The sequence below is a fragment of the Colossoma macropomum genome, unplaced genomic scaffold (genome assembly GCF_904425465.1).
Source record: "Colossoma macropomum unplaced genomic scaffold, Colossoma_macropomum, whole genome shotgun sequence".
NCBI classification, from domain to species: Eukaryota; Metazoa; Chordata; class Actinopteri; order Characiformes; family Serrasalmidae; genus Colossoma; species Colossoma macropomum.
In genome coordinates this window covers 37,887,183-37,914,364 of record NW_023494789.1, presented here as the reverse complement: position 1 = coordinate 37,914,364, position 27,182 = coordinate 37,887,183, and the positions used below count along the sequence as shown (strand labels likewise).

Sequence of the window (27,182 nt, the reverse complement as noted above, 5' to 3'; positions counted from 1 at the left end):
ATGTATATATAATTATATATAATTTTTAATGAAAGTTAATGTAACCAGAAACCCCAGGTAATTTTGGCCCATTTATGTTGGTCCATTCCTTATAAAGATAATTTTTCAAATGATGCAAAAAAACAATAGAATTGGAGATCTGTAGCATTTATCTGTCTGTGTAACCATGTTACATTGTCTGTCCTTTTGCAGACCGCTGTATATGCGTGCACGGGTGTGCATGTGTGTGTTTTCTCCCTAACATTAGTCATCTGGCTGGGACACTCCCAGGGGAGGACCAAGCCCTTGTGATCTGTCAGTGAGGCTGCTCAGCGCTGTTTGATATCTTGTGCGAAGTTGACAGGCCTCCCGTCCCCGGGCCATTCTTAGTATTTGCCTTTCCACCCGGCCTTTTCCTGCACACACGGCACTATATGATATCTGTCCCTTTTCATCTGATCAGGCTCTTATGCCCAAATACCACAGGGTTACGAGTTGAATGCGGCATGTTCGAAAGCCTGCTCCACGTGTCAATCAGAGCGAGGGCTAGGCCAGGAGACAATGCCAGATTATGAGAGAGATCATGAATTGGCAGAAATCAGAGATAGAAAAGGAGAAGAAGAGAGAGGAGGGACTGCATACCTCATATGAGTAAACTACATCTGTCTCTTTGTCATCTTGTATGTGAATAGATGGTAGACGTGTCAGAATATGTAGATCTCTGTTCTTAGACATGTGCAGCTAAAGGTAATATAAACTAAAGGTACTATAAAACTACACACCTTTCCCAGACTCTGCAGTGTAAGACACCCAGTCATTAACTGTTTGCTGTAATCTTTTTATAGGCTTTATTTTACTGTATCACAACCTGATCTTCTATATATATAGTTTTCACATACACCATATGGCTCAATTCCAGAGTTGAAATTGTAGAATTCAAAGCATGTTTTACTGAGACTAGGGTTGGATAAACCTGATCAGTTTAGGATTTTGCCAGTCTTGACTTCAGGCTCTTTCTGAATTAACCTTAAGGTCAGTTATTAAATCTGACCAGACAGCATATACAGTTTCACTCTCTCTTTCTCTCTGTCTCTGTCTGTTATACAGAAGTGTCACGTCTCTGGATGGGGAGCTCTGTCCCTGAGCCAAAGCTGCTTACAGGCTGTCGTGTAAGGCCTTTTATTTACGTCTCAGACCCCTTTTCTCTCTCCCTCCCGCTCTGATTCAGTCCCCCTTTAAACACAAATATGCTGTGTTGTCATCCCTCAAATGGGATCAAACTCCGTGCATTTAGCGGCTTAAGCTAATCTGATTTTACCGTCGTGCCATCAGAAACCTGAGCCTAGAAGCGAGTGAGCGTGAGAGCGCCGCGAGATAGCATGTGAACATGGCAGAGGAACAAAGCTTGCTTAATTGGGCCGGCTGTATACATAATGCTATAAGATTATGGAGCGAGTAAGCAACTTTTCGCACCGTAAATACTTGTAGAGATGAAGTATAAGGTGGGATTTGGACTTTTTTAAATGTATGGTTTCTTATCAGGAAAGTTGTGCAGTTACAACTCTGCAGGGATAGAATCCCAAATGCATTTTTTATGCGAATCTCATGCTTGATGTATGATTGGTATCTTCTTCGAACATAAGTCAAAACACCAGTCAAAAAATTGGCAAGCTGCTCACAGAAGGCTTTTCCTTATTTTTACTCTTTTCCATATACAGTAATAACCAGGGCATTGAAAATACACCACTTATGACATTCAGTGATTAAATCTTACATTACAGATTCTTCAAAGTAGCCATTCTTTGCTTTGTTACTGCCTTACACCATGAGATGCTTTTCAAATGAGCTTAAATAAGTTCCCACAATTCATTTATTTAACTTCCAGTTAAAATGGACATTAAATATAAGTTAATCATTTTTAGAAGATATTTTTGAGGAGATTATACATAAGATAATGCACTGATGGGAAAAGAAGAAAACAGGAGTTTCCAAAACTAGACTTCAAAAAAATTACTTAACGTTACAGAGAAAATGGGACACTTAACTGTGCAAGACCTTCCAGATCAATAAATCAATCTTTTTATCTGTCCCAATCAGATAAACAGCACTTGAAGTTTTCAACTTTGAGAGAGAGGAGAAAATCAAGCTGCTTCATATCTGAAAAAAAAAAAAATCCACAGGTGTTTCTGTCCATCCTTTCACTGTGAGAAGACAACTCAGCGCTGTAAGCCTGAACGGATGTGTAGCTGGTGGACACAATAAATGTTGAAATGAATGTGAATTATATTTTATTGTTGAGGCTTCTGAGTGATTATAAAATTACTGCCTTTTTCTGATGCTGAAAAATAATTAACTTGTAATTCATGACCATTTTGACTGGTAATTAAATAAATGAAGCCTGGCCTCTGAATTTTGCACTGTGTCCTCAGTAGTTGAAAACTACCTGCTGAGTTACATTACAAGTGAATGATGCATATTTTTGTTTTGGATTAAAAAAGCACAGAAATTAACTTCACTTTTTAGATTTATATTCAAAACAAATTGAACACATTTCAGCTCTTGGATAAAAGTTGTCAATTAAGCATATGCAAACTTTTAAATTGGTACTCTATGTGTATAATGCATATCAGAGGACCAAATTTTGGTTTTCTTTTTTTTAAAGCCCACTAACTCACAAAAATAGCATTCCAAAATTAGCTTTTTTAATGACTCATTAGGTCATATGTTGAATGTTTTTAATACTATTTTACCTGGTTCTGGGATCCATGAATGAGCATCCATTTTCATTTGAGTGGACCGAAAAGAAGTCTGTCTAGCCACTGCAGCACAGGTGAGAGAAAAATACCTCTAATTACTCCCTCATCCACAGGGCTGCTTGCCTTCCTACTCATCAAGGTGATTAATCGTCCAGCGAGAGTCAGGGCAAAGTTGGTTCTCATTTTAATACGCAAACGGCAACGCAGCCCCCCATCTCTCTGATCTCTGCTTTCTTCTGCAGCCAATTTACAGTACAAATAGAGCCCCGTGGGGAGGGACAACACGCCACAATTCATAACAATATGCTACAGGTTATCATGAAGCTATTACTATGGCCTGCGTGCTAAGGATGCAGCAGGAGGCTCGGAAAGTGTGTTATACTTTAATGAGAGCAATATTTTATGCTAAACCTTTTTGAAAAAGAGAGGTTACAGTTGTCATTTTTCACTTTAAATGCATTTGTGAACAGCAGGGGTCACGGTCCCCTCTGGATTGTGTAGTACAATAGATCTGGAGCAGAACATTAATTAAGCTTCCTTTACAATAATATATACTTTCTGCAGGCTTGTGGAGGGTAAAGCAGACAACTGGCTCAGTCTGTTATGCTAATCATATCAGTTTCTCCATATATATATCCATCTTTATCGTCCCTGTGGAGGAAATTAGCTTTGCAGAACACACAGAAACACCACTGCAATAAACACACCACAATAAAAACAAAAATAAAGATACAGAGATCATACAGACAGAGCAATTACTCCTACTGTGTAGTGCCATAACCGCAATTTAAGCCATAATGAGCGAGACTCACCAGGTTCAAAAACACTGAGTCTATCACCATAAGTGATCAATTAGCATAAAAACTTGGGCAAAGCAAGCCAGATTGTATTTATCATAGAGAGTGAGAAATGTAAAGGCTAGAAATAGATGCTTGCTTGCTGATGGGATGCCCATGTGGAGCTGCTCTATCAAAACTGTCAGAAGCTGGCTCAAATAAGCAAATGTAAAACCTTTGTTTTCTTCATTTTTCAACATTTCTGCATAATTCAATCATTAAGATGTAAACAGTCATTCAGAGTGGGCTGATATGAAATGGTTTATTGTAAAGAAACTGGCTCTGATTTTCTTCACAGTGGTGGTGATAGGAACCAGGAGCCGTGATGTCTATAATGCAAATATAGCTATTTTATTTACTATCAGAAATGACTGGTGCTCCTTCTGACTTTTTAAATACTTTTTCTTTAATGTATATTTTGCCTTATAACACCCTCTATGTACCTCTGTGCCATGAATGACTTAAAGAATGTTTTGGGAATCAGACAGTTTATTTGTAACCAATCAATGTAATAACTTTATGTAAGGGAGCTTTAAGAGTCATTTAGTTCTTCAGATGTCTGGTTCCTATCACCACCACTGTGAACAATTCTAACTCGGCAAGTTTCTCTAGAACAGAGCATTTCATTCAACTACTCTGAAAGACTTTGTTTACATCTTGATAATTATTCAGATAATGAGAACAAAAAAACAAAACAAACAAAAAAAAAACAGAGGAACTGCCCTTTAATAAGCCTAGTAAATAAACCTGATAAACCTAAAATTCAAGGGATTAAAGAATGCAAGAACAACAAGTTCTCTGCTGAATTCATAGCTCGTTGCTTGATATGATGCTGAATTAAGGAAAAAAAACCTTACACACAGAATTGAATTTCTCAGTTTGACAGGGATTCCCAGTTCCTTCAAATTATGCAGACCGTGCAGATCCCATGATCACATCAAAAACATGCCTGTCTTTCTGAACATAATGAGCTGAAGATCAGTGTATTTGCTCAGATCTGTGTGTGACCCATGTTTCCCCATATCCACCCTCTCACATACATGCCTGGTAAACACAGTACATCCAGCAATAAATATGCTGCAGAAGCTTAGAGTAAACAGAAAAAGCACGAGATAATTCAAAACACAGCCTTCCTAATTCAGCAAGAGCAGGTCTGCTCACAATAGTTGAGAAACTAGAAATCCAGCGGCACTGGCCTGACAAAAACAGGATGTACAGTACGGTGCAGAAGTCAGAGACCACCCTTGGTTTATTTAAAAGTCAAAACTCTCACATTAAATATATGTCCCATTGTTTAGTGTGTCCACTCTTCACCTTTATTACAGCTTCCATTCTTTTTGGTACTTCCTTTCAGTTTTTCAAAGAAATATGCAGGGATATTTTTCCACACCTCTAAAGTTCAGTCTTAGATGTTGGTTGCATTTTTTGCTCCTCATGAACCAAGTAATGTCAAAAACATTCAGTGATGTTAAGGCTGGTCAGTCCATTGTTCTTAGAACACCAGCAGCTTCTTTGCTTGAATTTTTTTTATTTTTTGTCTATTTTCTTTTCTCAGTAAGGTCTTCTTAACCGCTACACATCTTTTCAGATCCATAGTGTTGAGCTGTCTTCTCACAGTGGAAGGATGGACATAAACGCCTTCACTTCTCTTCAGGTCTGAAGCAAGAGTGAAGCTTGATTTTCTCCCCTCTCTCAAAGATGAAAGCTTTAAGTGCTGATTATCTGATGGGGACAGTTTTGGTGGTCTGCCAGGTCTCGCACGGTTGTTAGGAATTTTTCATCATTTTCAAATTCCAGTTTCTTAAATTCTTGCTTTTTCACGTATTTTCCTATGACTTTCTGCTTCCTTATGTAAGTACATATGCATTTTATATCTAATCTCCTCCAAAACATCTGAAAAATGATGACTTGTAACTTGATTAACTTGTATTTAATGGCCGTTTTGACTGGAAATTAAATAATGAACGGTTCTGCCTAGAAGTAGTTTCTCAAAAACGTCCAGCTGCAGTGCTTTCAGAGCAAGTATATTAGGTTTCCTTACAGCAATACAGTTCAGTATGTAATATCCAGTATATAAGTTCGGGAGAGGTTAAACGGTCAACTGTATCTAGAAAGTCAGTCTGTACTTCTAGCAAAGCTACGCCAATAAACAACTTCGAACACAAGTGGAAAAACACAGTAAGAGCATAACAGCCAGTCCTGCACTGTCTGTGTTAACACGCTTGACCCCACAACAGCACTCCTCATTTAGCCCTTCTATTGTCAAGGGACACCCTGGGGAGGAAAAATAAATAAATAAAAGAGTATCTAACAATGGAGCATAGGCTGTATTTTTTTTTCCTCGTGCCTCAAAAACTCATCCAGGAAAATGATGTTTTTGTTGTCTTCTATGTTCTGTGCTCCCATGAAAAAAATATATTTAACACAACTACTGCTGTTCAGCAAATAGCAGTGCTGAAAGGACAAATAGGTTTTTGAGTCTTTCACAGAAAAAAAAAAAACCCTGTTGTTTCCAACCTACCAAACAGAAAACCTGATCACTTCTACAACTCCATTTAGACACTCATCTATAAAGGGCTCCTGATAGTCTTATAAGGTTTTAAAAGCAAGCATTTAAATCTTGCAGTCTGGAGAACCATGTTAACACTGCAATGCTAACTATGCTATTTAAAGAAATTGGAAACCCGCAGTGCTGGCCAGTTTCCTTCTGTAATTGCTGTGCTGTAAGCCTCGATCCTCTTGAAAATACACAAAAATAATGTGACCACCAGTAATATAACAACTAGTTATCCTTGCTCTTCTACTGTATCACATAGAGATGCTCCGATACCGGAATTGTACGCAGATATTCGATATTTTTCATTAACATATTTGCTAATGCTGACATTTATAAAATGTAGAAACTGTGAACTGATCCATCTAGATTAGCACTGCATGGAAATATAGGGCTACAAATGCAGTAAAAGGGATTTTAGCACAGTAGCCTTGCATCACCTAAACTTTTTACTCCAACAGTAAATATGTCCTCAGATATTGGTTTGAAAAACTGGTTAAATTTTAATATCTGTCCGATGCTGATAATTGTTTTTAAGCAAATATCTGCTGCTTCCGTTATGATTCCGATATCATTGTGCCCCCCTATTACTAAAAGATAATACAAAAATGCCACTTCTAATAACCGGAGAAGACTTTATAGCCTCCAATAGAGCCATTTCTTTACAATTTTCCATTGAACCTACGGTTTCTGGCAGCAAGAAGGTTACAGACATACTGAAGAATCTCAAACTGCTTGCATTTTGAGCTTTTTCTTTAAGAGTGTACTGCATGAACTCTCTGCTTCTATAGCTTGCGAGCTCAGAAGAACAGCATGTCCCACCTGGAATATAAAGCCAATGAATATTTCAGCTTTATAACTCTACTCTCTGTGATAATCAGCTGAAGGTTAATGCGCTGATACTGGGCAGGGAGGAGTAATATTCTTGCAAGATGAGCTAGCTCAAAAGTAGCAAGAGGTAGTTAGCACTTAGCGCTTAGCTAATTGTCTCTGGATGGAGAGGGAGGCCTAGGCCTCATTACACATATAAATGTAGCTTCCAGCGTGGAGGCCTTGTTTTAAAGTAATCCTTTTATTTTCTTAATCATGCCCCTGCTCTACAGATGGTAATTGGATCCCACTGTGCCTGAAGCTGTTGACAGAGAATGAGAGATATCACACCTTAATGATAGGGCGCGTTTGAAAAAGGAGGTTATTGTACGTACCACATAAGAGCTTTGACCTCCCGTAATGAAAAATGCGGCAGATTGCTGATGCTGAAACAGTCATGGTGATCAGTTACAGATCACCCCACAGTAACCTTGAGAATGTGCAGGCTTGCCAAAGAAAAGATGAATCAACTTAAAAAAAAATCTCTGATTTATCACATCTAAAACTTTTAAATTAGCTCTGCGAAGATAATCACTTTAGGTGTACTTTTAAGAGATTCGATTTCATTGGCCTCATTTAAAAGTTTGTAGAGCGACTGAGGACACATTTCAGCTTTTTTTTTTTCCCATGCAGCTATTATTAAACTTGAGTCTGGTTTATTTTATTTGGTTTTAATATATAGTTCTAAATGATATTATGTATATTATTTTATGCATAATACCAATGTCTATAACACATAATGTCTAAAATGAAGCAGTAATGACGGTAATGTGCTTTATTGAGATGTTGTTGTGCCACAAGGAGACGCATATTTTGTCTGACTAAAAGGAGATGGCATTCTGGGGTGGCCCTGAGAAATCATTCAGTACTCCTGTTAGCACCTCCTGAAAAATGTTCCATTTGCCTCCATGAAACAACCTATGTTTGTTTTTAGCTTTCACAAGCCCATCATACAATAAAACCCAGATCTATCGCTCACTTATATCTTGATAAAATTCATGATCACGCTCATTGCGTTGTCTTAAAATAAAGATGCTTAATGACTTATGTACTATCACAGTAATAAAATTGATATCACTCCATCTCCTTTTCTTTATGACTGATTGCTTTAATTACACGGGAGTTTGAATTCAGCCAGGCCTAACCTATGAAAAATAAGATCTATGTGACAAAACAAAGTGTATTGTTATTGCAAGAATGATACCAGCTGTAAAAAATCAAACGTTGTCCAGGAAAATTACATAGACATATGCAGATGTGCACTGAGGAAAGCATGTCCTGAAGCTGAATTCCCTCACTTGGGAACTGAATACCAACACCTGTCAAACTAAAAAAGTTAGATTGGTCTGCACAAAACAAAGTAGGTGTAGAGTTTCGACTGCCAGTGACAGCAAGCCTTTTGTGTACTCCAATACTGAAACTTAATATCTGATTTCAGCATACAGACTATGGGCCAGTGACTGTTACCCCCTATTTTCACATATTGCCTCCACAACAGCAAGAGGTATAGGCCCCCCTTCATATGTTTCAGCACCCCTGTAGCACTCCTGTAAAAACTAAAAATTCTGGCACCGCCCCAAAATATATCTTTTTGAGAAATATCTAAGAGGAGCTTTCAGCACATGTACCCCTTTCAGAGTTCTGAAAAAAGGGTTTATAAATTGCCTTTGGAACAAAGTGTCAGACAGATCATTCTTTCCAATTGAAAAAGGTCCAAAGTAGGAGCAAAGCAATAATGAAACAATTCTGACAAAAAAGGAAAAAGGATTGGGTTTGTACTAAAACTGACACAAACCGATTGCCGAGGTTTGCTTCTGTTTTACTACAGAACGCCCAAAGGGTCAAAAGCACAGACCACTGAATCCCACCTTAAAACGTTTAGATCTCGGACCTACCCCAAACCATGGGAGGATGGATGTGGAAGTCAGATCAAACCACATTAGACCAGCTAGATCACATCAGACGGCTCACGTTGAGCTTTTGGGGAAAGAAATTTGGTTGTGCATCATGTGTGCGATACTTGGGGTGATTTCACAATGCAATTAACATCTGACCACTTTATCATCGGAGTCGACGCTCCAAAACACCTGATATTCTTCTAAGACTCGCCAACTGATAAACATCAACCGTGGTCCCAGCTGCCTGAGTGTCGTTGCATGATGTGTTCCGTCTTTCTTCATCAAATTGCCTGCGATTTCCACAGACAGGCATTTCTCCTTTCAAAGCTGACAGCTTTATCAATGTAGGAAGCCAATAGTAACAAGTATGTCAATGACGTCCAATCAGTCATGCCGAGATATTATCCGTGGAATGGTGTGAAATTGACAGCGATGGGCGCAACACAGACGATTTACTATTTCTGTAGGAAATGACATCTTAGTTTCTGCTTTGAAATACAGACGTGACAGTATCTGCCTCTGCCGTCCAGCAATATTCATGATCATCAGTGGCTTTCAAAAAATGAAAAGGTAAAATATAAATAAATAAACCCGGAGGCTTTATCTCACCTGGCCAGGTTTTGCATCCTCACAGATTTTAGTTTCATAAGGGGTGGCCAGCTCAGGCGGGTTGTCATTCACATCCAGAATACGGATGCTGACTGCAGTCTGGGAAGCCATGGACTGGTTATCTGGAGGAAAAGGCAGAATGAGAGAGAGAGCATTAACATTCACAATGAATGCAGCTGGATTTTTTTTTTCTTATTTATGTACAATGTAGAGCTTAATATAAAATGCTGTGTATATATACAGTACTGTGAAAAAAACACCCCTCATTTAATTAATATCCAGTCAAGAAGTACAAGTTCTTCATTTCTGAGGAGATTAGATAGAAGATAATCCACTTGCACAGGGAAGAGGGAAGGCAGGTGAAAATAAGTGGAAAAACTGAGTTTCCCAAACAGGAGTTCAAAAATGATTAAAAGATACAGCGAAAAATGGAACTCCTGACAACTGTGCAAGACCTGGTAGACCACCAAAACTGTCCCCCTCAGATATCAATAAGCCATTACACACTTTAATATGGCATTTCTTTTTTTGCAAATGTTAGTGCTGATAGTTGGTGATTTTAATATATTTGGAGAAAAAAATAAAACACAAAATAGAAATATTATATATATATATATATATATATATATATATATATATATATAAAAGTACCACACCTTTTGCACAGGCAACATTCTGTGTTTCATTTTTTTTTAACAGTAAGTGTGTATTAAAATGTGAAGTGTTCTCTGTAGAGGATGTTTTAACTTACTTTCACCTAGAAAATCAACAAATGTAATTTGACCAGGGATGCCTAAACATTTGCATACAACTGTAATGAGAAAAGAAAACAGACCAAAAAGAGGAAGTCCACACCTCAACATCACCGAATGTGTTTTGGATTACTTGGATCTTGAGAAGCATAAAAAGCCACTGACTTCTAAGACCGAACCTTGGAGGTGTGGAAAAATATCCCTGCAGAAACTGCAAGTTTAGTTGTACTTCAGTCACCCTTGTAGTTCCCTGCAAAGTGTACTGCACAGGGTATTCAGACATTTAAGGGTGATTCCAAACCATAGGGAGTAAAAGATTTAGTTGAATGGGAACCTCAAACTGTACAGGGAGTAGTGAACAAGTTTATCACTTCATAGGATGCTAGAGGAAAGTTTACCCATCAGTCATTGCAGGTCTCTTGAAGACACGTTTGATTATGAGAGTGCAGGACATTTTAAATAAAGGTATGTATCAACTGCAGTTACCTTAACCAACACCCTGTGCTGAAGTGTGTAGGGAATATAACGGTACCTAACTGCCATTTTGTCTGAAAATTAAATAAATGAATGGTGGTCTTCATTTTACCTTACAGACCAATAACTGATCACTTTAGAGTGCACAGTTCATAGCACATGAACTTAATTTTTTGGCCTTCATTCTTTTATAATATAAAACCATTTTGCATCATATTCATGATGCACATAGGATCAACCTTCTCATGAAGATTGTTCCATCAATAAAATACAATACACCACTTAGGGCTTAAAAACAAGCTGTTCCCCTAGATGTAGAGCATATCAGTAGGGTAGCAGCGCTTGCCCTTTCTGATTCTAGAACATCATCCCCACATCCACAGTGTAGAACATTGTTCTCATTAGAGAGCTAATTTTTCTCAATGTTTGAGAGGAAATCAGGAATTAACAAGCCTATTTTCAGATCAAGCTTGGCTACAGTACACGGCATGCAACTTTAATGATTAGAGTGCACTGTTGGGGTTTCCTTAATGATATAAATATACATGAACGGGCTTAATAGTGGGCTGCAAAATGATTCTCATCATGTTCTTGTTAAGATATTAAAACATGGGCGGACTAGCCTATTTTCATTGTGAGATTCTGTTAAGGCCTGTGAGCTGTAGGAGGCGGAATTTGTTCATTATGACTTTAAATTAGCAAAATCAACTAGAAACTGCATCTTCTCTGAAATGGAAACTGACTGATCCTCAATTAAATTCATCTACCACATCATTCCATTAAATCAGATACGTTTAAAACCCCAATGTCACGACAGGCCATTGGTATTTGTGATTAGCTATCATAATCTTCATCATTAGTCTAACTTAATGCAGTTGATGGATATATTTAATTTTGAGAACATAAGCATGTGGTAATAAGTAACGGTGAACCGTATGCAAATATAATTAAAGATTTTTCAACGCTTATCTTTAATTAGCATGTCTACGTCAATCCATTCTATGCCTCTTAACAGCTTAATCTGCTACACGCAGTGATATACATTCATTAACAGAGGGAAATATATTGAAACGTTGATAGATGATCCATTAGAGGCGCAGTACTCCTGGAACAATATGTCGAGTCTCAGACGTACTGATCTAGGATTAGGTGCTCTGCTCTGTGAATGAGATTTGCTTGAACTACTATGTTAAAACAATCCCATTCACATGTCAGAGTCATAAAAACTTATCCAAAATCAGTAAGCCTACTTCCATTTATTTGATACGTACAACCCCTGGGCTAAATTTAACTACTCATGTGCGGCTGGGATATTAAGGAAAAGGATTTCAGCAGCTTAGAGAGATGGCGTGCATTCGCTGCAGGCTCACCAGATGTTGGAAGTCCACATATCTTACCAGATAGAAAATATACTGAAAAAAAATTCTTCTTTAGATTTCCCTGAACTCTACTGAGCTCACAATACGCTGCTGTATGAGGAACGGCCTCGCATGCTGGAAGTGCAGGAGAGCTTCAAGGATGGCAGGGTAATAATGTGTTTCCATCACAAAGGTCATGTGGGCCCCCAGAAAATGCCACTAAAATGACTTGATTCAATGCTTGAAGGATTTTATCACAGGAAGAAACATCTGGAAGACGGACAGAGTAATAAATGCTGAATGAAAACACCACAGTAAATGTTCATTAAGATATGATATGGCTTAAAAAACAAGAAAGCATCTCCTCCCATGAACTCACATGGTTCTTTGTCACGATGCCACTTTATTTCCCCTAAGAACCTTTCAGTGGATTGTTCTTTAAAAAACTTTTTTGTCAAAGTGTGAAGAACCTGTTTCTGAAGTTGAAAAAGTCCCCAGTGTGTAAAAATAGATTTTGTCCTGGGGGACCAAAGTGTGATGTTTGTTGTAGGATAAGGGGCCAAAAAGATAAAACAGTTAGCCAGTATAAGAGGAGAAACTGGTGTACTTTAAATGTTCCAATGATTGCTTTACAAGTATTTTTCATGAAGAAAGTACATGATTATTTCAACATAAGTAACTGATTTTGAGAAAGTAAGACACTCTTTCAACATAATACATCAGAAATTTGAGAATGTAAGTATTTATTTTGACTCCGTTTCGAAACACATCTTAATGTTCAGGTGGAGGGGTGAGATGAACATGAGTTCTCTCCTGAGTGCATGTGGAAAGCATGCAATATTGTAAAATCCCTGTTTACTTTCAGTTAGCATGTCCTGATGGTTAGGGATCTGTATGATTTTGGACTTGTGGTGAGCATAACCTCTTAGCTACATGCACTGTATCAAAGACTGACATTTCTGCAACAGAAGCTAGAGAAAAGAAAACTTTAGGCAAAATATGCACTTTTATGAGTGTAAAATACTCCCAAAGTATTAGGAGATCAGTTTAAAATAAAAAAAAAAAAAAATCATTAAATAAAAAAATGTGACAGAGAATACATATATTTGAGAAATTCTCTCTTTTCTCTGACTATCTTTTGACACAAACAGCATCTGATTTACTACTGATAAATCAGAGTGGCTGCTTCATTATGATCTACCAGTTTTTGCACTTTTGAGTGGGAAACTTCACTGAGGCAAAAGCACAAAAGAGTAGTGTCCTCCCCTTTGATATTTTTATAGGCACTAACAGGCCATTGTGCATATTTAACCAATCACAGCAGACACTTTTTATGCCTAGATAGGGTTGGTGATGGCACAGAACGTTAGTAAATCTGTCCTTATGTTATTGCTAAAGGTACTTAACAAATAAAAAAATAAATAAATAGGAAGATTTTATTTATTTATTTTTTTTTAAACAGCTATATCTACAGTCCACTCAGGTCACTGAGGCTAGTAGTGGGTGATATACTGAATCATATCAGGAATACTGGGGAAAAAATATACAGAGCAATTCTTCCTGTGGGTCATGGATTTTGTCATAACTGTAATATGGTATGCTACAAAAAAGCACAGATAACAATGTTCAAACCAAAATCAGAATCATCACTTGTTTGTCTTGGTGGTGCACACATGTATGACATGTAACATACTAAACATGCCAGGCTGCAATCAGACTGTTAATACATATTTAACTAAGGGACAAATAAACTAAAAATACAATATAAAGAATAAGAAAGAACAAAGAGCCAATTTGAAATGAGCTAGAGATGTATGAATATCTGTATATATGCTGATATAAATATATTTACATATGCAGGTCTGAGTAAACATATAATAACTATTATATACAGAATATTACTGAATGAAATGAACATTTGTTTAAAAAAAAAACATCTGTACAGATGTGCAAACAAGCATTGTTACAGAGGAGTAACTAATACAGAACGAGAGGTTTATTAGTTTCAGTTTAAATGTTCACTGTGGTGAGCACTATAGATCTGAGGAAAAAGCTGTTAGCATGTCTGGTTATGCTGGTTTTGATGGCACTGAATCTTCTACCAGAGGGGAGTGGTTGGAAGAGGTGATGGCCAGGATGAGACGGGTCATCTGTAATTTCGCCAGCGTCCTTTATCACCCTGCTGTTGTAGATGTCCTGAAGCGTTGGCGGACTACATCCGATGTTCGTGAGAGATGGATAAGGCAAACTACATGTTTATGGATGATGTGAGGATGAACTCAGTGATCGCTGTGTAGAACTGGACCGTCAGACTGGGGCAGGTTTAATTTCTTCAGCTGTGTCAGGAAGAACGTTTTCTGCTGTGCTCTGTTGGTGACGTGTTCCACTTTGGGTCCCTGAATATGGTGGTGCCTAGGAGCCTGAGTGACTCCACACTGGAAACCACAGAGCCACTGAAACCACAGATGGGGGGGGTGGGGTTGGGGGGGTGGTAATGGAGGGTTGCGCCTGAAGTCCACCACCATCTCTACAGTCTTCTGCATGTTCAGCAGCAGGTGGAGGGTGCAGTACCAGGACACTAAACCTAGACTTCCTTTTTGTAGGCACTCATCCTTGTTGGGTGTTGTCTTTAGGATCTTCATAGCTGGTTCCTACGGTCGTTGCTGTACAGACCGAACAGAAGGGGTGAGAGCACACAACCTTGTGAAACTCCAGTACTAAATGTCTGAGGGTCTGTCTGTTTCTAAGCCACACCTACTGTCTGCTGTTTTTCAAAAAAAAATCATGATCCACTTAGAGATGGGATCTGGCACAGACAGCTGGGACAGTTTGACCAGCAGCAGATCTGGCACTATGGCGTTGAAAGCAGAGGTGAAGTACACAAACAGAATTCTAGCGTAGACTCCAGGACTGTTGAGATGCACGAAGAGCAGGGCCATGTTGACCACATCAACAGATCTGTCATCTCTGTATGAGAACTGCAGGGGATCCAGTAGAGGGTTTGTAATGGGCTTCAGGTGGACTAGAACCAGGTGTTCAAAGACATTCACGACTACAGAGGTCAGGGCTACTGGCCTGTATTCATTAAGTCTAGTAATGTTTATTTCTTGTGAACAGGAATGATGGTTGAGGTTTTGAAGCATGTGGGAACAGAGCAAAGTTCCAGTGATTTGTTGAGGATGTTTCTGAAAATTGGTGCTAGTTGATCAGAGCAGTGCTTTAGGGTGGATGGGGAGACACAGAGCTTTTCATACCTTTTGTCTACTTTTCTGAGTATTTTTTTCTTTGCTGCTTTAATCTCTTTCTCCAGCCTGTATCTGGATTTATAGAGAATTCTAGCCCCACTCCTAAATGCTGCCTCCTTTTCTGTCCAAAGCTATCTGAGTTTAGCTGAAAACCATGGTTTATCATTGTCGTGTTGTACCTGTGCTCTGGTTGAAATACAGCTGTCCTCGTGGAAACTGATGTATGACATCACAGTGTCTGTGTAGTCCGTCTGTCGCCTCCAGTTTTTGGTTTCAAAGCAGCTCTGTAGCTTTTCATTGTCAGTGCAAATCATGTTTACGTTAGCCCATCTGGCCGAATGGCTGAGCCAGAGATGTTTGTCACATTTGAAATAAGAATGAAAACAAGCAAACTCTTAATCACCTCACACTGTCTAGTCCATTGCATATATAAGTAGTCCACTCTTTTTTCGAGGCTGTGGACATTAAGAAATGGCTGGCTGGTCTTTTGGGGTTAGCCTTAGCCTAACATGGACACCAGAGCACAGCTGCCTGACTTGGCCAGAAGTGGTGGACCAGCTGGTACTGAAAGCGTGACCCGTTTGCTGAGTCCCCTACTCAGACAATTAAATATAAACCACTAAACCTGGCAGTTAGCATATGAGTTAATTCAGGTGAGTTTGAGCAGAGAAATCACCAAACTGCACTGGACACCAGCCCTGCTGACCCCTGCTCTAAGTACTGTGTAGGTTCATTTATTGCTCTGCAAAGCCTACTTAGCTAACAGCAGTTTGCCAACTGGCATCCCATAAGACAGTAACACTAAGCAATTAAACAAAAGCCTGTGTTCCTAGAGCACTGACAGTATTTTTTAAAAGTGATTCTCCCTCCATCTTCTTATTTCATTAAAGAAAATAAAACACTAGCTATGATTTCATTCACTGAATCATATGCACTAGCATCCAGTAAGGTCAGTCTATGGACAGACATGGCCCCTCTTGTGTCCTAGTTGGCACTGAATAAGGTTATCTGACTTTGAGTGCGGATCTCTGTCATGAACATTAGATGAAGCAGCTTCCTAACATCCTCTTCCGTGGCTTGCCAGAGCCACCGACACTTTCAAATGTCACACAAATGTCACAAAGACCAGCGCAAATTATTATTGCCATAATTTGGTATTTCGAAGGACAAGATTTGGTGTACTCGACACGTCAGATCGCTTTAACATTGTAAACACCTGGGTAAATGTTCTCAGGGATGAATAGCAGATTTCATTATAGTCAGTGCTTCAAAAGCATGATGCTGTTTTGTTGAACCTTGGGTGTCAGATCTCATTTTGTCGGATGTTGATGCTCTGTGTACTAATACCACAGCTGCAGATCTAACGTGTGAATCATCCTGTGTCTGAACTTCAGGGTTTTTCCTCTAGAAGACACAGTCCTGCTTAATTAAACCCGCCGCCTCCTAACGCACACTCAGCCTTGGCCTCATGCCGGGAAACAAACTCATTGCCTCCTCTGCATAATTTGATTACTCTCTTAAAACCTTTACTGGGATGGCTTCTTAAATATTGTTCGCTGGAGCTGCTGACTCTATTTGCTGGATTCTCATTAAAATACAAAAGACTGAAGGGATGTGTTGCAATAAGCAAACCCTCATTATAAAACAGATAGTTGAGGTTCTAAAATCTGATTGGCTGAGGCATGTTTTGAGCTGTAAAAAATTCCATATACAAGCACCACACACAACAACTGAGATATTAAAAACCATTGTCTTATTACCTTTTTAAATAATCGATTATTATGTTGCTAAGAAACCATAGCCTATTGTAAGACACAGTTCTTGGCAGAAGAATTGTTTACTGAGATTCTTATTTATTACAAATCTCAGTTCCAAAATTTTATGTATATGAAATGAAGGGGTAAAATACCGAAAGCAGTGATTTGTAAATCCACTGACTAAATCAAAAACAATACAAAGACAAGATATTTTTTTCCTTATCAACTTCACTGTTTTATGTAAATATATGCTCATTCTGAAATTGATGCCTGCAACATATTTAAAAAAAAAATGCTGGGACAGGGATAATTTAAGACTAAAAACATTGTGAAGTGTTCAAAAAACATCTTAAACAGATGGTGTAGTGCTTGGGTATAAAAGGAGGATTCAGGAAAGGCCTAGAACAGTTTCAGAACAACATTTCTCATTGAGCAAAAGTTTTTAGCTATTCTGTCCTCCTAAGTGCATAATAGCATCAAATGATTTAGGGAATCCAGAGAATCTCTGTATATGAAGGGCAAGGTCAAAAAACTTGACCCCATGACCTTCAATCATTCAGATAGCACTGCATTAAAAACTGTGATGGACATGGCAACATGGGCTTGGGAATAAACACTGTTTGTTACAGCATCCATTAATACAAGTTAAAACTGTACTGTGACATTGGAAGCCGTATGTCAACAATGTCCAGAAATGCCGCCGACTTCTCTGGACTGGATGCGCAGTGGAAATGTATACTGTGTTCTGACAAGCTCTTATTTCAGATTGTTTATGGAAATGATGGACGTCCATGACAGAAGAAAAGAACCATCCAAACTGTTACCAGCATAAAGCCAGGGTCTGTCCTGATATGTGGGTATATTAGTGTCCATGGATTTGTAACTTGCAAATCTGTTAAGACACCATTAACACTGAAATATATTTGCACATTTTGGAGCAACAAATGCTGCCTTATGGATGACGTCTTTTTCTGGGACGTCCATGCTTGTCCTAACGTGACGTCAAGCCACATTCTGCATGTGTTACAACAGTATCGCTGCATAGAGAATGTTGGTGCTAGACTGGCCTGCTTGCAATCCAGAACTGTTCCCCAATGAAAACGCATGACGCATTATGAAGCACAAAATACAACAATGTAAGCCCCATACCGTTGAACAGCTTAAGAATGGCAAAAAAAATCCTCTTTCAAAACAGAATCAGTCGATGTCTTCCGTCCCCAAATGATTAAGTGCTGTTAAAAGGAAAGCTGATGTAACACAGTTGTAAACACCCTCCCGTCCCAACGTGGTTGTAACGTCTTACGTGTATCAAATTTGGAATGAGCATATATTTGGGGAAAAATGTTCATTAGGTGAAACAACAAGTACTGTGTCTTTGTACTGTTTTTAGTTTAGAATTTACTATTCACTGCTTATACTAATGCATACTAATCCTGACTTTTTTGCAATTGAAGGTTGTAGAAATAATATATTTGTGTATTTTATCAAGTTGTAATTTCTTATTAAGCAATAAGCCACCCGAGGCCATGTGTTATAATCATTTTACCACAGTCAAAGGTGTTTTCGGCTCAATGCGAAGCACCCTTACCCATGGTAAAACTGCCAAAAAGCACAGCCTCTCGTGGCTTATTTCTTTATTTTTACTGTGTTTTCTTTGCGTTCTTCCTGGACGATGACAGAGCAAAGCTGAGAAAGGGAGTACGCTGTTTGAATCTGTTTGAAAAGTGTCATTTGGTAATTTTTTTTCTTTCTCTTTTTTTCTACATCAAACGTCCTTTCCACCTAGATAAAGACGTAACAGCCTAGCGTGGTATCTTCTTCCCCTAAGGGTGGGACATGTTACTTTTCCCCTCCATTTACCTGTCTTTAAAAAAAATAACTGCCTGCAATTTGATATCAAACACACTATCAGAGCCCCCAGAAATTATATGTCACTCTCTTGCTGATAGATAGGATTCGGCAGCCACTGAACACTTTTTTAGTGCTACTGCCAAAAGCTCTGCTTTTCTGACGCTCTAACCCACGCTAGTCTGCAGTCTGGGAGCAGCTTGGGGGAGGGAGGTGGGGGGTGGGAGAGAACTTCTTCCAACAGTAAAACAGAGTTCCACCTCTTTAGGCAGACCATTTGGTGCAGTTTTCTAATGCTAAAATTCAGCACAGGGCCAAGTGGACAGGGTGTTTTTGCAGTACATCACCTCTGGCTTTTAATATGCAGTCTGAACAACAGAAACTGACCTTCAGCTGTTACAACCAGCATTAATTTTGATACAACAGAAGAAAACTAAACCTTATGGAATGTAAAAAAGAAAAATAAGTTTTGACAAAAGTAAATTTTATCTCTGATACCTCTGAAACTTGTGATACAATCAGCTGATATCATTTGATAGTCAAAAATTAACCTCAAATAGTTTGTGAAACAGTGATTTACTGGCTAATCTGATTGTCATTTGTTATTTGTCAGATGTCACATATGCATGTCTCAAATGTGATATTTCTGTCAAATAAACAGAAGAATATAACTTATAAAAGTCTATATCAGGTAAACATCATCATTAGGGCTGGGTAATACTCTGATACTGATACTTTGACTTTAGTACTAATCCTTGAACCACATTTTTATTGACACCTTCTTTTAAATTGCAAACAAGAAGTAAGTGTGGCTTAAATACAAAATTTATTTAAGATGCTGGAAGGGAGTTTATTTACTGACTACAACAGACTGCAGATTAGTCAAGAATCACTGAAATTCTACAATTGACATTTTTTTAAAGTACTAAATTTTGGTCCTCAGCTCTACTCACAATTTTAAAGCCTAAAACGAGAGCATTTTTAAAGCTATACTATGTAAGTTTTGAGGATTTGGAGACCTCTCTGGTGGAAATGTGTAATTGCATATAATGTGCGAAAGAGCATTTTGTAATGTCGGTTGTGCTTTAGTCTTCTACCTTGAGCTGAATCTGGTGATTGCAAAGCACACTGAAAGAGCATTTAAAGTGAACTCAGTCAAATTGTGGTGAAATCTGACCCGACACCTCTGATTTTTAACTATTAGTTCAGGCTTTACAGAGTCGCAACAGCACACAGATCATATTTTAAAATGTTTTTTCTTCTGACTTGCCCTCTTTCAATTTTAACAAAAATAGTGCAGCATTAAGTACATGGTCTGCTCTACTTGTCTTAAAGTTTTTGGGTGTTATTGCAGAATATTTTCATTTCCAGACATGAGCAGAGCTCATAAACATACTGACCCTTTATACTGGCCACATTATATATTGGTTGGGCCTTAATGCAGGCATTTTGCCTCATAAGCTCTTCAAGCATTAAATAGTTTAGTAAGGAAGGTTTTAGACTCGGATGATTCTTTATGTTGCTGTCTGATTCCTAAACTACACTACTGATAGTTTTGTATGCTTTAGATGTACATGTATGTGTTTTCCATGTTTTGTGTGGGATTTTCTGTATATAATAAAACAAAATTTCCATTTTGCTGGACAATAAACTTAATCTAGTCTAAAAATACGTGAGATATCAGAGAGTAGGTCTAGGCATTAGAATATTCTGTTCTCGAGAGCAATAGTTTACCACCCTTTGTCCCTACATTGATCTGCAAGTGTGACTCTTTGAGGAGTGCTAATTATGTCCATGAGCGAAGTGCCAAGTTCCATTAAATGGCTAAGAGAGAGTGTTTCTGCATGGTGGCATCACTGCCTCTTTGCCCACCGAGCCCAGTGTATTTTGATGCAAGCTGAGAATGATGGCCAGAGATATTTGGAAAGAATTCTTATGAAGTCCACCACTGACTTCGTTAGTTGGTATTTTTTGTGTGTGAAGCGGCAGATGAAAAAGGGCTTTATCTCTCAGAGACAGCCCTGTGTCTTTGACTGAGAGTGAAAGAATCACTGTCTCTCCATTCTCACCCTTAAAATAGCCAATTAACATTAAAATGTGCCAGTAAAAACACAACACAGAGCATCCTACAAAGGAAAGACATACAATATTTGTCTTGCAGCTTCTGTTCTCCCAAATGACCATCATTCTGACAAGGTGTTTTGGAATAGAAATTGTTGGTCCTATCGCTGCACAAATGGCTGGTAATAATCTTTCATTATTAAATAAATATTGTGGTGGAGAAGATCTAAACTACTGCTCAGTAAAACAGATTGAAACAAGCATTTATATAACTGGCAGTGCCATGTGTGAGATAAAGGGCTAAGGTAATATATGAAATCTATTTATATGAAATAATAAGAAATAAGAAATAAGAATAAATAATAAGATATACAGTAAATATATATATATATATATATATATATATATACACTGTATATCTTATTTCTTAAATATATATATATATATATATATATATATATATATATATATATATATATATATGGAATATATTTGAAATACACATATTGTGGGTATATTTATAGTTGCCTTTAGAACGAAACCTCTTGTCTTTCCAATGATAACATACCATTTTTTCTTCTTAAAGAAATAAATAAATACAAATAAACAAGTAAACACTACATTGTAATGTGACATGCGTGAGCACATTAGTTTAACCATTCCCAAAGTTCTCCTCGAGAAAGTCCAATATTTACAGTTACCATCCAATACCTAATTTATCTAACCAGTCCTTCTTCAGATAAAGTCAGGAGCTGCTGATGATATTGAACAAATCCAGACGATGGCTGTAGTGCAGCGAGACGTCAGGAACCAAACCTATGTTGTTTTAACTGTGCTCTTCTAAGCAACATATTAATAACGTCTAAAATATATATATATATATATATATATATATATATATATATATATATATATATATATATATAATATTTACTGTGTTTGTTTCATATATATATATATATATATATATATATATATATATATATATATGCTATATTATGTTTTTGCTGGCAAGAATTAAGCTCTAGATTCTGGCTGTGATTTCACAGCCTTTGATTAATATCTGCTGAGAGTAATTTTACTAAAGACAGGGGCTTGCTTTTCAAGAATTATGCATTCAGAAGGGAACAACCCATTTTAAATTGTAGCTCAGAATCACAAAACAGGAGAGGAACCAGGCGGAAAATCTTGCCGTGAAAGGGCATATGCTTTGCTTCCCATTTATTCAAAGTGATGTGACAGGCTTTAGGCCAAAACACGTCTGTCGGCCTTTGAAGGAGCGGAGGACGTACCTGCTTCTACGGCTGTCACTGTGATGTTGTGCCAACCCGCCGTTTCCCTGTCCAATATCTTCCCCAGGGTGATGGCACCAGTCACAGCATCAATGTTGAAAATCTGTTCCTGGTCTGTGCTCCGGTCTATCGAGTATCTGGACATAGAGAGAGAGAGAGAGAGAGAGGAGGACAGGAGCAGATGTCAAAAGATATGTTTAGACAGAAAAAAAAAATCCAAAAAAGAATAAAACAACAATGAAAATAATGACAGAAATCTAATACTATCAAAGCTGCATTAGAGCTGTACTTAGTCCAGTTATAAATCATAAAGGAGTGGCTTTAATCATTAACATTAATTCCATCTGAGCATTTCAGTGAATAGATGTCACATGTACAAATAGGATATAAAAAAAAAAGTCCAAAAAAAACCCGAAAAAAAATGGACTTAAATTATTATTATTTTTGGGTAACATGATAGTAAGTATCCAGGCAGTCTTGCCAAATTACTCTGAAATGCCTGACAAGCTCCAGCTATTAATTAACAAAAGGGAGTAGTAATACGTCTCATAACTATTATTTGGAGAGATGAGGTGCAAACAAACTCACACTAAATTTCAATGTAATGTCACATATTTCAGCAGGAAAGTAAATTAGAAAATTCTCTACGTCCTTTATTAGCTAAAGCTAGAATTTCCGTGGTTACTTACTATCATAGCCAAAATAATTACCTAGTTTGTACCAAACACATTAATTAACAGAACGGAACTGTAAAAGATAATATTTTCAGATTTTTGGATAAATTGCATCTTTAACAGTCTTGTCTTAAATTATAATCCTAAAAGTGTCTCAAATGAAGTATGTTTATGTGTGTCTTGTTAAGTTGTGCTCACTTGTGTCTGCCTGTATTTTCCAAAAGAAACTTTAATAAAGGCTTAGCTCCGCCCACACAGAGCACAACCATGTCATATGTCCCTGAAAAACTTGTTCCCTGTATAATCTAACTAGACTATCCAAATATGTGCTTTATATCACATTTTTTCCTCTGTAGTTATGATAACATTCACATAAATGGTGAATCCTTTCTGACAGCTCACTGGCCAATGCATTCTGAGGCCCATTTTTAAAACCATTTTTCTCAAAATCAGCTTTTTTCTATATTCAAAGCCAAAAAGGCTCAATATCTCAGTTTTTTAGTACTAGATTGTGTACTATATTAAAACAATGAGTGTCTAACAGTCTGTCTTAATTCTAACATCCAAAGGCTAAAGGTTGGGTTTTAAAAATGTATGATGTCTACATATTTAATTAAATAACACCTCATTTGCATATGTAAATGCATTTTTTGACCCTCAGACACACAGTACTTAGATTATCAGTAACCTCTGGCAGATATTCAGTGTGATGTCTATTGTTTTAAAAAATGATCTTACTCACAGTGTTTGAGTTAAAGAAAAGGCTTTAACTTTATATCTGCATTTCAATTTTAAGGAACACTGTTTTGCAGGAAATAATCAGCAGATGTATCTGTCAAAAAACAATAAGAAATAAAGAAACAAACAACAAAAATATATCAAAATATATATCAAAGCCATTAGCGCTGCTTCTTTTGAAGTGCAGCTACAAATCTTATAGAAATTTTAATTAATCATTAACATTAAATCTGCATTAGCATTTAGGAAAAAAGTCTAAATTAGTTTGAAAATATTTTTTGTGTAACTACACTGGGAAAGGTTTCACTGTCTCTTGACTCTTTTGCAGGCTGAGGGGGCAGGCCAGACAGCTCCTGCTGCCAGGCACTGCTTTCCAAACTGATGATTAATATTTCATGCGGCACTCCAATATAACCAAAATACATTTTTATTTTCTGCGTGCCCTATCAGCAGCTCTTAGAAGGTTACAGAGTCAACAAAACACAACGAGGAGTTTAGTTTTTCCCCCCACTCCAGTCGTCTCTTTATGCCTTTTTGAAAATGAAAAAAGATGATATTAATTTAGTTCTAATCTTTCCTTGTGGCTATTTGAGTTAAGGGAGAGCGTAGGGTGTTTTTTGCTCTTTTACCCGGGAGGAGTAGGAAGAACAGAAAGTATAATAGACTAGATATAAAATTTAGACCAACAGCAGATTTGGAAGCAGATTTTCCAGTGTATACTACCCTGAGCTTCAGTATGCATAGGAGACATGGGCTGAGTGCTTGCAAATGTTTGTGTTGTGGTCGTTTGTGATATTTAACAATACTGTACACCAGTGGTGTAGACAGGTATATGTAGACGCCATATACTGACTTTTTACCATTTACTGACTTCTAAAGGTGTGTGTTTGTTTGTGTATATCCACTTATGTTTTTTATGCCTCATTAGCCGGGGAGAATACCGTCGTGTTCGAGTCTCCTGCAGTCACAGACATGCTGATATGATTTGAGGTAAAAATAGATTGTGGTTGAAGACTCCTGCTGACTGTGATAAATATTCGCGTAACATGCTAGTCAAGCACACTAGTAGTACAACACATTGACTAACACTGATTAAGGTTGGCTTACATCAGTTCTGTGAAAGTAGCTGTGTTGCGGCTAAATAGGATGTTAGTCTGTGGCTTTAAAACAAGGCCAACATATTCAAAAAACATTTAGAAATGTTTTGTCACTGATGGCAGGATTCAAAAAAGGGTTTATAAACAATTAAATACTCAGGTATAACCATTTATTTTGCAATTTTATGCTGTCTCTATCAAGAAAAATGGATGTTTATTTCTTTATTATTTTTCCCCCATATATTTAAATGAAAATGTATTTTTTGTCTGTGTGTGCTGAGCAGGTGCACATTTATAGTATAACCAGTTTTATCCTAGGACTACACCACTGCTGTGCACTATTCTGATGTTGCCCGCTACACTGGACTTCAGTTATTTGATACAAAAGGTACAAGAAGTAATTTTCAATGCAGTTCTACTTTGCAGAAAAGCCAAATGAAACATTCAGGTAGTACATATTGTATTTGCCTCCTCTCTTTCTGTTATGTGGGGACTAGGTGGGAAAAAAGAACATAAACACTGAACAGAAGAAGTAAAGATTCCCCTAACTGCTTTGCCAACAAAAGTGTCAAAATGAATCTGTGTGAGGCGTGCAAAACTGTGCGTAAATCCCCACTCAGCTTGTAAATGTTTATGGGACTTGCCATTAAGGCAATGGCACCAAAGCATGTCGTAAAACTCAGCGCCACAAAGTTGTGAAGCTTCACACTTTCATATCCTCACTAAGGAGCATGAGCAAACTTGTGAAAGGCAAAAAAATGCGACACTTTTGGCTTTTACACAACAGCAGCACAAGAGGAAAAAAAGAAAAACAAACTCTGGTGGAGGTTTTCTGTGCAGAAGTGGTGCTGGTTGCTTGGGGCCGCCTGTTGGCACTAAGGAGAAAGCCATGAGGCTGTGGGCACGACTTTGCTCGCTTAGCTGAGTCCAATAGAGATGATTAAAGTGCTAGCGATGGACATGGGAGAGGTGCCATGCAGGGGCACGTGCCAACCAGGCAGCCAACCCTGCCACTGCACTGTGCTTTATAACACCTGGAGCACTTTGAGCTCTGTCTCATGCATTTTTAATGGACGTAATTTGCACTGTGTGTGTGTGTGTGTGCGCGTGTGTGACTGTGACTGTGTGGCTGGTCTTCGTCTTTTATTCCCTCAGTGCTGCACCTCTGAGATCTAGCAGTGAGCTCTGTGTATCTGTGGGTGCTGACGAGTCCTGAGAATTGTGGGGTCTATCAGTGTGTTTACAGGGAAAATAGGCTACAGTCATACTGCACGCCTTAAAGCTCAATTATGAGTTTCTCTTTTCTTTTTTTTTCCCTGCTCTGACTTTGTTATTGCTCCTTGTTTAAAAGTGACCCATATCTGAGATCGAAGAAAATACTGAGCGACTGACTTGCATACAGAAACGAAAAGCAAAAGCCACCTCTCTTAGTTGATTGAACAATAGCTTCATATGGACCATATAGGCCAAATAATATTAGGCCTGTCAAATAATTAAAATGATTAACTGTGATTAATTACATTGTGTATTTTTTCCATTTAAAAAAGCAGACTATTTTGCTACAGCTATGAATGAACAAAATTAGCTTAATCAGAATGTATTTCTTACTTCCAACAATGCAGTAACATTGTTTTCTTCATGTGAATGCAGAGATTTGTGAGTTTCATAGCATCAGTGCAGTTTCCAGTTTTCATCACCAACATCATGAGAGCAACAGTGGCTGCACATTCCAATTCAGAGTTATACCATGCGCACTCTCTACACTTTACCAAAGCTGTCCTTCAGTGCTAACGTTCCTGATATTACTGATATGTTTAAGTAGACTGCAATGAAGTGGCAAAATCTAAGCTTTAACAAATCGTTTTAATAGTAATGAAAAAGAAATAGTTTGTTCCTGTTTTGTTCTGTTGTTTTTTTGTTCCTTTTGTTCTCCTGTTTTGGTCAGCAGAGACACATTTAAACTTGTTCAACAGCAGCAAATCAACAGTGAGCATGTTGATCATGAGGAACTATTTCATGGTTTCAACAATGAACATTAAACATACATTGTTTTCACTGTTCATGTCGAGTATCAAGAGGAGATACAACACCAAAGACGTCTACATTACAGGCTTGAAAACTCCTGAAAATACAACACCCCCTTAATACGCAGAATGCAACAAAACACCAGAAGCAGAAAGACTCTCCTAGTACACCAACAACATCTGTAGCCTCAGCTTATAAAATCACGTTAACATCAAGCTTCACTGGCAAAGTGTAAACATAGTGTAACTAAACTAAGTATAACCTAGAGTAACTAAAAAATAATGGAATGGAGTGCCTTGGATGACCAACCGTTCTACTGATAAGGGCTGTTAGATGTCATGATATGTACTGTAGCTGAC

General features: G+C 37.8%; 1 protein-coding gene across 1 annotated transcript in view; it reads right to left on the bottom strand.

Moving 5' to 3' along the window:
- The window catches only part of LOC118808498 (cadherin-22-like), a 116,675-nt gene that overhangs the window by 28,963 nt on the left and 60,530 nt on the right, over positions 1 to 27,182 (bottom strand). Inside the window, exons 7-8 of the mRNA XM_036571222.1 lie at positions 22,290 to 22,426; positions 9,503 to 9,624 (exon numbers count right to left, since the gene is read on the bottom strand). Coding sequence (XP_036427115.1) covers positions 9,503 to 9,624; positions 22,290 to 22,426 — 259 coding nt within the window. The remainder of the gene's footprint in view (positions 1 to 9,502; positions 9,625 to 22,289; positions 22,427 to 27,182) is intronic.